At 50.8% G+C, this 15,449-nt stretch overlaps 1 protein-coding gene across 1 annotated transcript in view; it reads right to left on the bottom strand.

Moving 5' to 3' along the window:
• PSD2 (pleckstrin and Sec7 domain containing 2) overlaps positions 1–15,449 on the bottom strand; it is a 54,104-nt gene that overhangs the window by 16,826 nt on the left and 21,829 nt on the right. The window contains exons 4-10 of the mRNA XM_068205560.1: positions 12,117–12,605; positions 10,845–11,039; positions 7,683–7,763; positions 7,090–7,202; positions 6,395–6,453; positions 1,401–1,490; positions 258–301 (exon numbers count right to left, since the gene is read on the bottom strand). Coding sequence (XP_068061661.1) covers positions 258–301; positions 1,401–1,490; positions 6,395–6,453; positions 7,090–7,202; positions 7,683–7,763; positions 10,845–11,039; positions 12,117–12,605 — 1,071 coding nt within the window. The remainder of the gene's footprint in view (positions 1–257; positions 302–1,400; positions 1,491–6,394; positions 6,454–7,089; positions 7,203–7,682; positions 7,764–10,844; positions 11,040–12,116; positions 12,606–15,449) is intronic.

Genomic DNA, 15,449 nt, shown 5'->3' on the forward strand with positions numbered 1-15,449 from the left:
TGGAGAGAAACCAGCATTTTACAAGTGTAATTGTAAACAAATAGGGCATTCCTTTCCTTTAGGTCATGGATCCACAGACTGTCACCAACCTTCCCAATTGCTGTTGTGTCTAAGCCATAAATAAACTCCATTTGTCTGTCTGCAGAGGGACTTCAGCACTTAAGGGCTTGGCAGGAAATATTCTGGGGTTGAAAACATGACTTAGGACTGGCAGCTACTTAGACACAAAATCCCTTTAATGCTCAGCATATACTCACATGGCCCACTCCAGCTTCTCATTCTTGATGGAGTTATACAGCGTCTGAAAAAAGAACATGTAATTAGCTGTGTCTGCTTGTGGAGACATCTCCTCCTCCACACCCTGTGTTCTTGGAGATGCTTTCCCTGCTGAACTGTCCTGGAGAAGCATTTCTCAGTGAGTAGGATGGCTGTTGTCCTGCTGGACCCCCTCCTTCTGTGTGCCACGCTGGGTATTGGACCGGACACAGCAGCAGCAGCAGAGGGCTCTGGCAGCCAGCCCTGCTCAGGAGCCTGAATATGAGGGTTTTGACTCAGTCTGGGTGCTGTACCTAGTTCTTAGTGAGTCCTGGCCTACACATAGTGGTAGAAGACTCTGGGATATGCCACGACACCTTCAATGTCTTAATTAGGTGAAATGACAGAGGGGGCTTGAACTGAGTAGCAAGGGAGGGATGAATGACCTTGGAATCAGCTTTTCCAGTTCCTTCTTTGCAAAATTCTGGCTTCCCTGAGCCACTGGAAAAGAAGTAGGAATGGGGTAGCAGAATAGAATGTGGAAGTCATCCTGACCATACAGAAGGGTAGGATAGGGTGAGGTCTGCTGGGAGATGGAGATGTCACCCCAAACATGATGTGACACCCCTGATGTGGCACCTCTCATTCCAACCTCCTTCCATACAGTGAAATTCAGGTCAGGTGGCTGGACCTGCAGCAGCTGCAGAGAGCAGTGGTGCTGCTAAACCATGTGGCAGGAGAAAATACTCCCTTTGGGGCATTTAACCAGATCCCATGGTACTGCACTGGTTGTGTTGGAACATTGCATTTCATCACGTGATAGTGGAGGCAAAGAAAAGTCTTGGTGCTGGATGGTCGAGTTTTGGGGTGGGGAGTACCTTGCTTTGGGCATTATCTGAAATGCTGGGGGAAAAGGGCCCCTGGTAGGCTCTGAGGGCAGGTATGCCACAAATCTGGATAAAACACCACCAGGGAACAGACCTATTTTGGCTCACTGCAAGTTAGCAGAGACATTCCTGGGGGTTACAATTCTTCTCCAGAAACAACAGAAAAATGCTGATTGAAGGGCTCAGGGTGTCCCAGCAGGACTAGGTGGCACTGCAATAATAATGTCAGTATCCCACTGTCTATTTATATCACATTACCTTCAGCAAATCCTTGGCAAAGTCCTTCCCATCGTTCAGCCCATCCAGGTTTGCTATGAACTGTTGGCACGACATCTTTTTGCCAATGTTCTGTAAGGCAAAGGAGCAGCTCATTAAACTTGTGGAGAGTTTTGACTTTAATCAGTGTCTTTCAAAGAACAGTTTTATATCTAGTGCTGAAGCCTGGGCTTGTCCCAAGAGCTCAAAGGGCTTCTGATCTGATTTGCTGTTGGGCTCTCTGCTTTATTTGCTCATGGCAGCATCCAAATGTTTCAAATGGCCTCTTTTTTAATGGTGGAAATCAGACACCTGAAAACAGCCTCTCCAGCTCTTGCTGGAGTGGTCCTGGGTACAGGCTCTGTGCCTCAAAACTCAAGACAAGCACTCCACCTGGTGAAATGACAATGTTTGGATGGGGCTCCAAGCCTGGTGTGAGAGAAATTGTGTGAGCTTGCAGTGCCAGCACCTGGAACAGGCAGCACTGGGCAGGGGAATGCTGGTCCTTAATGGAAGCTGTTATTTTTGATTGCCATTACAGAAAGAAATGGTCCGGCTACTGGTACTGTGGAGAGGGCAACACATGTACACTGGGAGAATCTCACAGCCTGGAACACACTCAGCACCAGGTAATGCCAACAATATTTGGTGCTGATGCTTCCAGGCCACCTGGCATCCCTGATATCATGGCTTCATCATCTGTGGCATCTGCCTTCCCAAACCCTTTATCCTTCACTTCCTCAGCCTGCAAGGGTCAAGGCAGGCAGCCTCTTCCCAAGCCTCCCCTGCAATCCTACCTCTCCAAAGGGATGGAGCAGAGGTCTGGAGCAGCCAGTGGCAATTACAGGGTTCAGGAAAAGGAGTTTGATGTCACAAAGGAAAGGTGGGGATCTCCAGTGCCATGTTATATCCTTCACACCCTCAGTGTGTGGGGCAGGCCCTGGTGGCATCACTTAGAGGGGGCAGTGAGGACAGCATGAGCTGCCCCTGGTGGTCCTGAGGGTCCCAACACATCCTGACACTGTTGGGCTCACATCATGGTATGGGCAGGGTGACCATCAGGAGGATGTGGGAGGATGGACCAGAACAGCAGTCAGAGCCCTGCTCAGGGCTCAGTGAGGAAGAGGAAGGGCTTGAGTGTGTCTGGCAGGGGATGAAGCTGCAGCAGATGATACAGGAGATGCCCTGCAGGGTGAGATGTGTCCTCTGTGCAAGGAAATAACCTCCTGAAAGAGATAACACTAGAAACCTCTGCCCACAAATGTGCACTGCAGGTGACCTGGGGGCTTCTCCCCAGATGAAAGCATGAGGAAGAAGTGAGGCCTTGGGATTAGATCACCATGCCCGCCTGCACCCCCTGCCTTCCGTGTGTGCAAACACTCTCGGGCTGCACAGCGAGCCAGGCACTGCCTTTGAGCAGCTCTGTCTGATACTCCTAATTATGCCTCCTGCTGGTGCCAGCTCCAGATGAGCTGGCTCCCTTGAGAGATCAAGAAAAAGAGGAGTAAAGCACTGTTACAAATCTGCAGTGCCTGGGGACGTGGTGTGGCACAACACAGCTCAACCCTTGTGGCTTTCTCCCGGGGAGCTCCATTAGCCAGAGCTGCCAGCCAGGGTTCAGTGGCTACACGGGCTGCAGAAGGGCTCACGAAATGAGCAGACATGCCGGGATTTCAGCAGAGAGGAGATTGTGTTCTTGCTGGCCAGCAGCGAATTTCGGACACAAAAGATAAAGGAAAAATCCAGCAGCACAACAGAGCGTGGGTGGAGAAAGGGAGGAGGGCAAGGAGCCTGCAGAAGGAAGGGAGCTGGGAGGTGGGGCAGGTGTTGCCTGAGACTTTGCGGCACAGAATTGCTTTGCAGGGAGAAGGTGCCTATCCCCAGCCCTGCCCTGAGGCAGGGAAGCAGAATGCACAGCCCTGGTCTCCGTGCCCAAAGAGGGATTCAGCACTGGATGCAGAGGCCAAGGCATTTTTGGAAGTGAGTGGATGCAGTGAGATAACACAAATCACCCAGCTCACAAGCCCTTTTGGGGTTCCTCGTGTGTGTGTCTGGGGCTCATGTTCATCCCAAGGGATGCTTTCCTTTTTGTTGTGTGATCTGTCTCTTTCACTGGTGCAAGAGACCTCTGAGCTCACCTGGGGCAGCAGCCACACTGTGGAAAAGCATCTAATTGCTGACTAATTGATTTGGTCCTGGATGTGTTCTAGGCTGCAGGAACAAAATCACGCCCCTGCTAGGAACTAACCTACAAATTCTGGGTACCAGTGAGTCCCGGGCCACACAAACCTGCTGTGGGCAGCCTGGTGTCAGTGTGCAAGTGATGCCAGGGGCTGCTGGCACCTCAGAGCTCCCCAGCCCTCCCAGTGCTGCAAAACCAGCACTGCTGCTGACTCTGAGCCCTGAGCTCGGCTTAAGGACACCACCACAGGGTTTGTAAGGTGAATAGCGATGGACAAATGGAGTTAGGACCTGCCCAGGATCCCATCTCAGGCTTTGTTTGGTGCTCTGCTTTTTGAACAAATCCCATTATTACTCCAGAAGGTGGCATTTCCTAAAGGACCAAAATGCACCCATGAGTGCTGGTGATGCAATGGTGTTGATCTGTCACCGTCCTCCATGGCCAGGAGGGCCAACAGTTACAGTGGGAAAGGACACATCCCTAAGCTTTGTCTTGCTGGGGCACAGATGGAGCAGGGCAGTGCTTTCTTTGCCAAAAGATCTCCTGGAGCTCAAACAGCACCAGCAGAGCAAGTCAGAAATTTGCAACAACTTGGATTTTCCAGCATGTATAGTCTTGATGCCTTAGGATTTAGCTTTTCTATTTTCAGATCCTGCACTGCTTTAGTGTACAACTCCAAAACTCCATGGCGCGTCAGCTGCTGTTCTCCCATTTTATTGAGATAAACCAATTCCTCTCTAGGCCTGGAACTCAAGGACACCTGATTGTCTCAGGCCCAAGAGATGTAAACAACACTGAAATGGGGGGGATAACTTGGAGTAAATGACTTCATTACCTGAAGCTGTAATTGGAGGATTAACCCCTGATACGTAAATGAACCAAACTTAAATTCTCTGAAAAACTCTGACCATTGTCCATCCTGGGTGTAGCCCCTCTAAGGCTCTTGACTGCCCAAGGTGTACCTATTGAAGGCCTTCAACAAATACCTGCTTTTATTCTCTTAAGTTTGTCTAGCCTCTGTTCAAGGTAGCCACTTCAAGGCATCAGTCTTGGAATGTTGTTGGTGACCGGCTTTTAACACCAACTCCAGGTGCTTCCATGAATAGGGAATGTATCATTTTGAAGTTTTCTGGGTGGTTTGGAAACGGGGTCTGAATGCACTGGAGTAGAAAATCAACAGTGCTAAGGCCAGGTGCAAATCTCCTGCTCTAAAGCTCTGTGCTGGAATGGTGAACCAGCACAGGTTCTTTGCTGGAATGGTGAACCAGACCATGCCAGGACACTGCTGTGAGGAGCTGCCCCTTTACGGACACACATCCACCCCCCCCCTCTCCTCACCAAGGGCATTTCCCACTCCAGCAATGCACAGTAAAACACTGCAACACACACACAACATTACAAAAGAAAATAAAATCGAAAGTGACATGGAATATCATGGCAGCGTCTCTAACAAGGAGGGGTGGGAGATCAAGTCACACATTCCCGGGTACACCACAGTTCATGGGGGTTTCTTTACACCAGGAGCATTTCATGTGATGATATCAGCGGCTAATGGCTTGCTAAGTAGGGAAGAACACTGCACAATCACTTAGGATTCCGGACAAACAAAATTCCTTACTGTTTTTAACACAATCAAAACAAGTCAAATGCCAGTGCTTTAAAGCAAAACACTAGAAGGACTGCACTTACCACCTGGTAAAGGGTTAAAGAGCAGAAAGAGAGGTTCCAGGAGCAGAAGGAAATTTTTAAAAAATTAAAAAAAAAAAAAAAGGAGGAAAAGGAGAAGAAGAAATTAATGTTATACATGCAGAAAAATAAAGAGAAGATTTTTCAAAGAAAAGCTCAGGCATTTGCACACCTGGTCAAAAGAAAGCTATTTTTTCTGTGCCTAGATATCATGAGAACATTTATTCTTACCAGGCCTCTGAGCCAGCTTGTCAATGAAGAATAGAAATGGTAAGGTTTTTGAGGTTTAGGTTGTTTTTTTGTCTCTTTAATTATGTCTATCTTCCCAGAGGCATATTTTGTTTTTTTTTTTTTTACTTAAAAAAATAGACAAAATAAGATTATTTTGGATTGCAGTCACATAGTTTGCCTTTTGCCACAATGTTGCTTTTGCTGCTGCAGGAAATGATTTGATGGAAATAATTCCTTGGCTCCAACCATTTTGGCTGGAGGATGAATGCTCTATGAGACTGATCCCACCACTATCCCACTATATGCAGAGACAGGTTCCTGGGAGCCTCCAAAAAGTGTTGAGAGATCTTCTCACAGCTTCTGTCATTTTCCAACCACTTTTTTGGGCACTGAGCTCTGCTCACTCTGCTCTTTCTTTTTTTTCTATGAAACTCTCCAGTGGCTACCTGTTACATCCTGGGGAAAAGGAACAGCTGGAACTCACTTCATGTTTTGGGACGGAAAGATCCAATCTAGACCTGTGTAAACCCACTGGCCCCCTTGCAGCAGTTTTTGGGGAGAGGTATCTGCACCACAAGAAGGAGCAGCCCACAGGGACTGGCAGAGAAGGCCTCACTGAGAGCTCCTGGGACAGGGCTGAGCTGGGCAGCAGGAGAGGAAGCAGCACTGCCTAGCCCGGGGCAGGATCACTGATGTCAGCAGGACACGTGCCTTTGGCGTGAGTGTGCAGTGACACTCAGGTGTGGACTGTCCCCAGGTACACAAAACTCCACCTGCAGCAGGTCAGAGAACTCTCTGGCAACCCATCTCAACTGTCCAGCAACACACTCAGCACCAGGGAACAGAGCCCTGCCCTGGGAAGGAATAAAGGATGGATGCTCCTCCAGGGGCTACTTACATGGCCATGGAGGTCTGTGTTCAGCAGCATCAGGGCACAGGTGAGTGTGTGAATCCCATCTGAAACACACAACAGGCACACAGCTGTGGCTGGTTACTCCCCTTCTCATGCAGTTCTGGTGTTTGCTGTCTTGGCAGCCCAGCCATTGCTAAACCAAGGCCAGTTGCTGTGTCTGGGAACCTTAAAGAATATCTGCTCCCTTCAGTTGTGTATGATTTAACAAAAAAACCAAAACAAACAACACAAAAAGCCCCAAAGACATCCTCTTTTCCCTCAGACTTCACCTTTTCCTGAAACAACCACCATAAAATTGGCTTCAAAGCAGTTTTCCTTTCAAAGACCAAACTTCCCACTTCGAAACCCAAAGCAGCTGCTTGTGAAAGTAATATTCCAGTCCCTGCCTCCTCCCTGGTGCTCTCTAGCCCTTTTGTGAGGTCCTTCAAGGACCAGCCCATGTGCCAGAATGTGTTTGCATCTCAGTGCTGTGAGCTGGCACATGGAGACTGGTCTGGCTCTTTTTGGGGGGGTCTGTTAGCAGCCAGCATCCCCAGCCCCTCCCAGGGCAGGGACAATGACCAGGGCAGCATCCCTGGGGACGGGAGAAGCTGCGGCCAGTTGTAGGTGGTGGTTGCCCTGCAGCTCTGTGCCCAGGTGCCCTGTGGTGTGGCCAGGAGGCAGAGGAGAGGAAGCAGTACCTTCAGAGGTGCTCTCCTCGGGGTTGCACTGGCAGTAGCGCCGGGAGAAGTGGATCAGCACCCGCTCTCGCTCCTGCGTCTCTCCCATCAGCGGGAACGCTTTCAAGAACGTCCTGCACAGAGAAAGGGAGGCTTAGAGATGTCCTGGTGGGCACTGTCCTGCCTTAGGTGTGAGATGGAAAGGGGTCATTTATCCTCCCCCCAGCCCCACAGCCTGCAGAGGAGGTGCAAAGGGATCCCTGGAGCTGTGCAGGGGAATGTGCTGCCAGCTGGGATCTGATCCACCTCGGGCGTGATGGCACCAGGATGGGTTGCCCATCCCAAGGAAAAAAAATTGCTCCCACTTGCTCTGATTCTGTATGGGATGGGATTCCTGGGAGAGCTGCTCTCCACCCTGGGGAAGCAGGCCGTGGGCCCTCCTGTTGAAGCCCACTTTTGGAGACAGCACCTTGCACCAAATGTGACACCACAGCTTGAGTGACAGCCTGGATCTCCCCCCAGCCCCTGCTCCTCTCACATGGATGGCTCACACAGTGCTGGGAAGCGTGGAGGAAACCCCCAAATCCCCCCACTCTCTCCATCCCAGAGCTCACCTGAGTGCTTTGTCAAGGGTCAGGCCAGTGAAGTCAAAGAAGCTGAGATACTCCTCTGCTACCAACTTGCTAAATTCGTTACTGTAATTAAAGAGGGAGTGGTCAGCCCCTTCGTCAGGGAAGAAGACAGTGTCCACAAGAAGAACAGTAGAATGCTGCCTCTGGGCCAACCCAATCCCAGCAAGACACTGCAGACATGATCTCAGACACAGGGAGAATTGCTCCTGGCCTGGAAGACCTCCCTGATGCACCCACAGCCAGCCCCAGACACCTGAGAATGAGAGACCTGCTGCACCCCTGTGCTGGGCTGCTGGCCAGGCAGAGCCTCCTCCCAAACCAGCCAGGAGGAGCCATAGAGATATCCTGTGCTCCTCCAACACCAGGTTCCAGTGCTGGGCGTGTCCCCTCCTCCCACTGCAATGTCCCTGCTGTCACCCACAGAGGCTCCCATCTCCCCTCTCAGCAGAGCCCCTTGCTCCTGTGGCAGATGGGTGCTGCTGGAGACCAGAGCAGGAGAGCTCCATGAGCTCCAGGCAGGGGCTGCTGGCTCTGCCAAGGGAACTGGGCAGTGTCACAAGACATCAGAAGGCAGACAGACCCCTGCAAACAGCAAATTCCTACATTTCCAGGGACCCAGTGACATAGATGGGACTCTCCTCCCTGAGCCCCAGAGCTAGTTACCATGCCCCAGGTCATGGGATAACAACAGGGGCCAGGGCAAGACCCTGTCCCACCCTAAGATGGACTTTTGTGTTTGTTCTGGTTTCCTCACTCAGGAATTATCCTCCTCTGTTTCTGTGCCAGTGCCAGCCCTTCCTGCAGGAATGGGTGACACTTCCACCATGACGACAGAGACATTCCTATAAGGAGAGCAAGGCATTTCCCATGGGGACATTCCTGCCATGCTCTGGCTGGTGGCCCTGCAAGGCATTTCCTGTGGGGACATACTTGGCATCCTCTGGCTGCTGCCCTTTCAGCCTCTGCAGACCTCCTCTCACCTTACACCCCAGTTTGATGCTCTGTCCCTCTGCCTGCTTTGGGAGGGTCCAGGCACCAAGAGTTCTGACCAACCTGCTGGGTCACAAGCCACCCCAGGGGGACCCAGGAGCCCTGGCCTTTTCTCCCCGTCCATTCCCATGTGTCTGGACATGGAAAGATCTGTGATGTTTCACAGCCTGAATCCCACTGCCCTGCAGAGCAGGGCTCCTTTTTGCATCACCTGGGTCACTTCAGCTCCATTAAGAACTTGTGTGAGTAAAAGCTCCTCTCTGGGGGTTCAAACAGTCCTTGTGCCCTCATGCTGCCTGGGGCTGGGACCCTGACAGACCCCACATCCCTGGGCACTGCAGCGCTGGAGCTGTCCTGGGCTGCTGCCACAGGGATTTGGTGAGCACAATTCTGGGAAACCCCACAAGGAAGTGCCTGGCACTGCCACCTTCACAGCCTGGGACAGTTCAACCTCCACCCTGCACAAGATGTGACTGTGGGCACTGGTGGAGCTGAGAGGGCCACAGACCAATGCTGGAACATGAGTCTTCCATGGAAAGTTCAGTTACCCAAACATCTGCCAATGGTAATTTCAGGGGTTTAGGTTAATTTAAGAACTGAGGCAGATGGGAACAAACTGTGGGGAGATATCCAACCTGCATTTCTTTGTTTTTCAAGCCTTTTCTGCCTGCTTGACAATGATAAATAGTTTTGGCTTTGGTTTACTTTTTCTTTTTTTTTTTTTTTTTTTTTTTAGAAAATTGCCAATTATCACAAAGAAAAAAGAAGTGATAAAATGAGATTTCACTTTTTGTACAGCCCTCCTACACAGAGCTGGTCTGAAAGCATCATTTAAACTTAGTCTGTTCCCAGCACTATAGGTTGGTCTTACATTGTCTTAAGTGAGCAAGACTGACTTAATACCTGTATTAATACCTATAAATACCTATCTTCACCCTATTTCCTTTCCTGCTCTGCCAATCCACCTGTGTGATCCAAGAGTCTGCAGCTCTATTTAGGTCTCATGTCAGGAAATGGTTCAGATATCAAAACCCAGCTGATCAAACAAAACCTTTGTTTCAAAGGCAGTGTGAATTCCCAGATGTGGGTCACCAAACAGCCTCCCGAGGCGTGAGGGTTGCAGGTGTGAGTGAGGACTGCAGGAAATAGCAAAGGGACAGACTCAGAAACCCAGTGCTTGAAAGTTCACCCCTCAGTGAGCTGTCATGACAAATTTGAAAGAAAGGAGAAGGATGTTACACACCTGAGGCAAGAGCAACCAGCAATGCACCTGCTACAAGAACCTCAGCAAGGGAGGACAATAAGGATGTTTCAGGTGATGCAAAGAGCCTCTCTAGGAGACAATTCCTGGGCTCCTTCTGTCCCAGCACTAAGCTGGGAGTCACAGTCAAGCCTGGGTACTGAAAGTGTGGTTGGTATTTGCTGAGGGCAGGTGTGTTCTGCTGATCTGGGCAAGGGGGGAGACATTCCAAGGACAAAAAAAAAAAAGAAAAAAAAAATCCCAGCAACAGAGGTTATATCTGATCCAGGCAAAGGATGATGGGGATTGGTGCCTTCACACCCACTGGCATCCTAAAATAATCTGTTACTGCTACACTTGTTACTGTTACTCTGTCTCTTAGAAATCTCTGTAACTCTCCCACTTTTGAATATTTTTTGATTTCCCTTCTGCCTTACCCAGGCAAATCTACCAGCTGAAGAGCCTGGACCTCCCTGTGTGTCCCTGGCTCTCCAGCCAACCCTTCCTACCCTCGTACAGCCTGGGTTGGGAGGCTCTGCAGCAAGGACATTTTGGGGTGCAGACATGAAAAACCTGGGGAGTGGCAGGGAGCCCAATGCAGAGGCAGGTCTGGCACCCAAACCCTTCAGCCTGGGGACTGCTTTAGTCTTGCTGGCCTCTTCCCAAAGGCAGGAAGCTCTTGGTTCTGGTGGGCAGCAGCTTGTGACATTCACTGCCCAATACTACCGGCAGCTTGTAGCATTCCTATTTTAAGGACATTGGGCTCCCGGCTTCAACTGGAAAGATCTCCAGCAGGCCCAACTCCATCCAGCACACAGGCTTGGCCCTTCCTGCCTTTTCCTGCCCTCCCAGCATGACCAGTGCTCCCCAGCCCCATGTCTCTGTCCCCCGCACACAGGACTGATCCCACGTACTTCTTCCCGAGCTGTCGGGCCACGTCGCAGCGCTTGAAGCCCTCGAGGTTGTAGAGGCGCTTGGCCAACCTCTTGGCAGCCTCGCTGTCCGCCCTGCAGCCGTTGGCCAGTGTGTCCGTGCTGCCCTGGTCCAGCTGCTCCGTGCTGCCCATGTCCGAGTCCGAGTCTGACAGGGTGTCCTTCAGGCTGGCGTCACTGTGCAGAGACAAGAAACGTTCAAGGAGCCACAGTGTGACTCCATGAAACCCACAGAAAATGCCATGTTTTGATTTCTTCTTGCTCTCACAAAAAAAGCATGAAAAACCAGCAATATGGCTGTGAACTGGACATTGGACAAGCCCTCCTTCATTTCAGCTTAAATGAAATAGTGCAGTGTAATTCCAAATTGGTAGAAAAGGTCAGAGAGAGGGCGGCTTCCCCCTGAGAAATGAGGATGTATCAAAGTAAGCAGCCTCAACACCTTTTAAGCTTCCTCTCTCCCCGCTGGGGATCCCCAGCTCTTTCCAAGCCATGGACATCATGGAAATCTTAGGGACAGATGCTATGCTTTTCAGTGCAGGTTATTTGCTGAGGATGAGAAGCTGCACTTGTACAAATCATGTCAATGGCACTGGCACCAGACCAGCTTTTACTGGTGAGTTGCTCCCCTGTAGTTGCCTGCTGGCCTCGTAGCCAGCTGTGCCCACAGACAGTGCTCTGAGCAGTCCTGCTGGCACCATGTAGGTGGGCATACCGCCCTTTATCTGCCTGCCCAAGCCACTTACAGCACCAGTTCATGCATTTTTGAGCAGTGTGACTCACTGCTGGCCTGATAGCTGGATATACGACCTCACTCCAGCTGTCCCCTGACCTGGTTGCTCATCACCTGGCTTCCTCATGCAGGGAAGTGCCCTACGGATGAGCTGCTGCCTTCCAGGGGTCATGGTTTGGGTCTGAGCTGGTCCAGAGGATGAAGTGTCTGCTGATCTCCTCGTTGCCTGCAGAAGAACCTCTGGGGAGGCTTCTGTAGGGGTACCCTGTCCTAAGAGAAACCTTGAGGTTTCCCTGCACTTCAGAGGCATTTGAAAGGGCACCTGACCATCCCCAACCTGCCAAGGGCTGCGCAGGTGAAAGTTTTCCTGCTGGTGTTTGGCCTTTCTGCCACAACAGCACATAAGAGGAAGGACAAGGGGTGAAAGAGCAGTTCCAACTCAATCATGCCCACTGAGCCTTGCTCCTGGACTGGGATCCCATAAGAAAAGCAGCCACTGTCCAAGAAACTCCCTGCCTTACCTGATGGAGTTAATGATCTTGGTGGCATCTTCCTCTGAGCCTTCCACGTGGAACCCGTTTGGGATACTCTTCAAGGACAGCCGGCTGAGCACATTCTCTGACCTGCTGCTAGTAATTGAGTGTCTGAGAGGGCTCCCAAAATCCCCCTCTGCTGGCTTGGCTGCCGCCTGCTCTTGCTTATCAGCAGCCATGTGGTGAAGGGCTTCTCTCTGCTGGGCTGCCAGCTTCTGCTCCAGGAGCTCGGGGCTCTCCTTGGCCCTTTGCTGGATCAGTGGGGTGAGGGGTGCCTCAAAACTGACACAGCTGTCTGTCTCGTCTGTGAGGGAGAGCACGTCCAAAGAGTCCAGGCTGCTGTAGTAGGTCCCCTTCATAAGGTCAGACTCAACGATCTTCTCGAAGGTCGAGCTGAAGCCATCCCTGATGTCTTTGAATTGGAAATGCTCCCTGTCATCATCACTGCAGCTCAGCTTGACATCTCCAGAAGCAAACCTGGACCAAAAGGAGAAATGTAGAAAATATTGTCAAGGCAATTCTTGCCATGTTCCATTTGGAGCTGGGATGCAAGAGAAGAGGCAGGAATGGCTGCTGTGATAATGGCCCTTGGGATCTTTCTGTGGCATAACCTGCCTGATTCCCAATTTTGTGACAAGATTCCAGAGCTGAAAAAAACAGTTTTGTGATGAGCAATCCCAGAGGCCCAGCCAGCCCTTAATTTGGTCATGTTCCAGAAAAAAGCCAGACCTCTGAACTGGAGACTTTTGCATATGACACCTGCTACTGGATCCAATGCCAGAATAACCTCCTGGTTATCACTTAGCAGGTCCCAGATTACCATAATCCCAAGGAAGACAGCCCTGATCTTTCAACACACTCTACCGAATCATTTCTATTAACTGCTCACACCACAGACCTTGTATATTCCAGCCCTATACTTGTCCCCTGATGGCCCTACACCACCCCCATGTCCCTCTTTTGGACACTCCCTAACAGCTTTAGATCTTTCTCATCTTGTGGTGCCCAGAACTGCCCCAGGGCTCGAGGTGAGGCCACCCCAGCCCAGAGCAGAGTGGGACAATGCCCTTCCCAGCCCAGCTGGCAATGCTGGGCCTGATGCCCCCCAGGACATGGCTGTCCTTCCCAGCTTGCAGGGCACTGCTGACTCATGTTCAATTTGCCATCACAAGTTTGCTGTGCTGGTGGAGTGTGGATCCTGCCAGAGAAGGACATGATGGAAACCAGGACTTTCTTGCCTCTGCACTGCAGTCTTTCTGCAAAGTTTGTCTGAAACTTTATTTGATGGAATGTGAATTTCTTGACAACTATATGTTGCCATGGGAGGAAATGTGTGGGCAAAAGCTGCAGTCCCAAAACTGCAGGTGCCGAGTGTGTCTACAAGCAAAAGGTGGGGATTTCTCTGTTAAAAATTTTGGGTTTTTTCATGAGTTCATGGGGCTGAAAGTTGAGAGCATCATTCCCTGGTGGATCCTGCATTTGGACTTCAGAGCTGTGACCTCCCTGAGATCAGCAGACCAATGTTGGGGGTTTCTGAGAAGGTCAAAGACCTCTAGACAACACAGCCACAATGAAATGAAAATGGGGCTTTGACAATAGGATAAATGGGATAAACCAGAAAGGGGGAAAAGGGATTCAGGTAATGCAAACTGCAACACAAACACTCAATCTTTGGCTCTATTTCCCTGATTTTTTTTTAACCAACCATTTCCTGCATAGATGCAGGAACTAACCTACCTTCAGGAGGACAATCATGGGTTCTTCTCCAGCTCTACCGTGGAGTGATGACCTTGGATGACTTCCCCCTTTAATTCTCCATTCCAGTGGGAAGAGCAAGACTCAACACCTTGTAAAGTACTTTAAAATTCAGGGATAAAATGCATCATACAAGCAGCAACGTGCAGATGATGACAAATGATTTCTCATCAGGAACAAATAGTTGACTGCTCATTAGTAAAACATCGGACCAGGTTCTCCTATACCCAGAATGGGTCATTACAGCAATTCCCCAAAGAGGAGTAAAGAAAAAAATGGGGGAACTCAGAGGTGATGCAGGATGACAGCAACTTCCTGGTGCCTTGGTTCATCTGTCAGTTCTTCCTGACCCACACTGACCCAAGAGAGTGGACAGTCCGCGTGGTCAGGGCAGAGCAGCTCCACGCTGTGCTTGGCCCAGCCACACGTTCCTGCCATTTACCCTAAAGATAGGTGGCCAAAGCACTGATGAGCTCCAGTGCAGTCAGCTAACCCAATCTGCAGGCCCTAAGTGGTTTCCCAGACGTCAGCTGCATCCCAGAAGTTTTCCAGCTGCCTCTGCTTTGAATATAGCGTGTGACTTGTCCCTCGTGCATTCAGCCTCCCAGAAGACTCATTTGCTATCCAAGTGAATATGTTTAGAGCAAGAGATCATGGACTCTGCATGCAGACTCCAGTCAGGTTGCATCATCTCCAAATCCTCAGCCTGCCACTTCTACCAATTCATGCCCTGGTACCTTAAAATAATTGCACTTCCAGTGATTGCAGCAGCATTCTCTGACCACCCTTAGTTTCCTCTTGAACTCGCAGCCTCTGCCAGGGAGCCACCTACCAAGCAAATATGATTCCCCTGAAACCTGAGAGACTTGCAGTTATCCAAGACCTGACTGCATAGCTCACGGGGTTCCTGGGACCCGCCTGGGGACAGGCTCCCTGAGCTCTCCATACAGCAGCAGCCTGCCCTGGACACGTCCTCTGCAACACCTTCAGCTGTGCTTTTTGAAGCAGTGCTGCTGCTTCTGGCTGGGGCTCTTGAGTGAAACAAACTACCAGCCTTTTATAGAGAAGCCTGTTCAACAGCAGAGAAACAAAGCAGGAGGGATGCCTGCTGTCAGCCCACGCCCTACGTGGCTCCCCAGCTCTGCTGTCCACGCTCCAGACAGCGCTCGGAACGCACAGCTCAGCACGGAGCCTGCACGGGGCTAGAGCTTGGAGGTGATCCCCAGGTCACCTTGGCCACCCTGTCCCTTCACAGCTCCTCTTCAGAAGGCCACACTCCTCTGGAAAGATCCCTGCTGCTCTTTTTTGGCCCCTCCTGTTTGCACCTCAAGGTAGGTGCACAGGCAGGGCTGTAAAATTCACAGCAGGCATCAACCCTGGGTGGCTACAACACAGAGCCCTGGCTGATTTCTGGTGGCAAAGGGAAGCATCCATATCCCTCCTGCAGGAATGGCACAGGAGGAACCTCTCCTCATCCCAGTGACCTGTCATTCCCCCTAAGCCCCCAGCCTGCAGAATCCCATGGAGGTCTAGAAACCTGCAGAAGCATAAAATCAGCTGTGGACA

This window comes from Anomalospiza imberbis, chromosome 15, assembly GCF_031753505.1.
Source record: "Anomalospiza imberbis isolate Cuckoo-Finch-1a 21T00152 chromosome 15, ASM3175350v1, whole genome shotgun sequence".
Classification (NCBI taxonomy): domain Eukaryota; kingdom Metazoa; phylum Chordata; class Aves; order Passeriformes; family Viduidae; genus Anomalospiza; species Anomalospiza imberbis.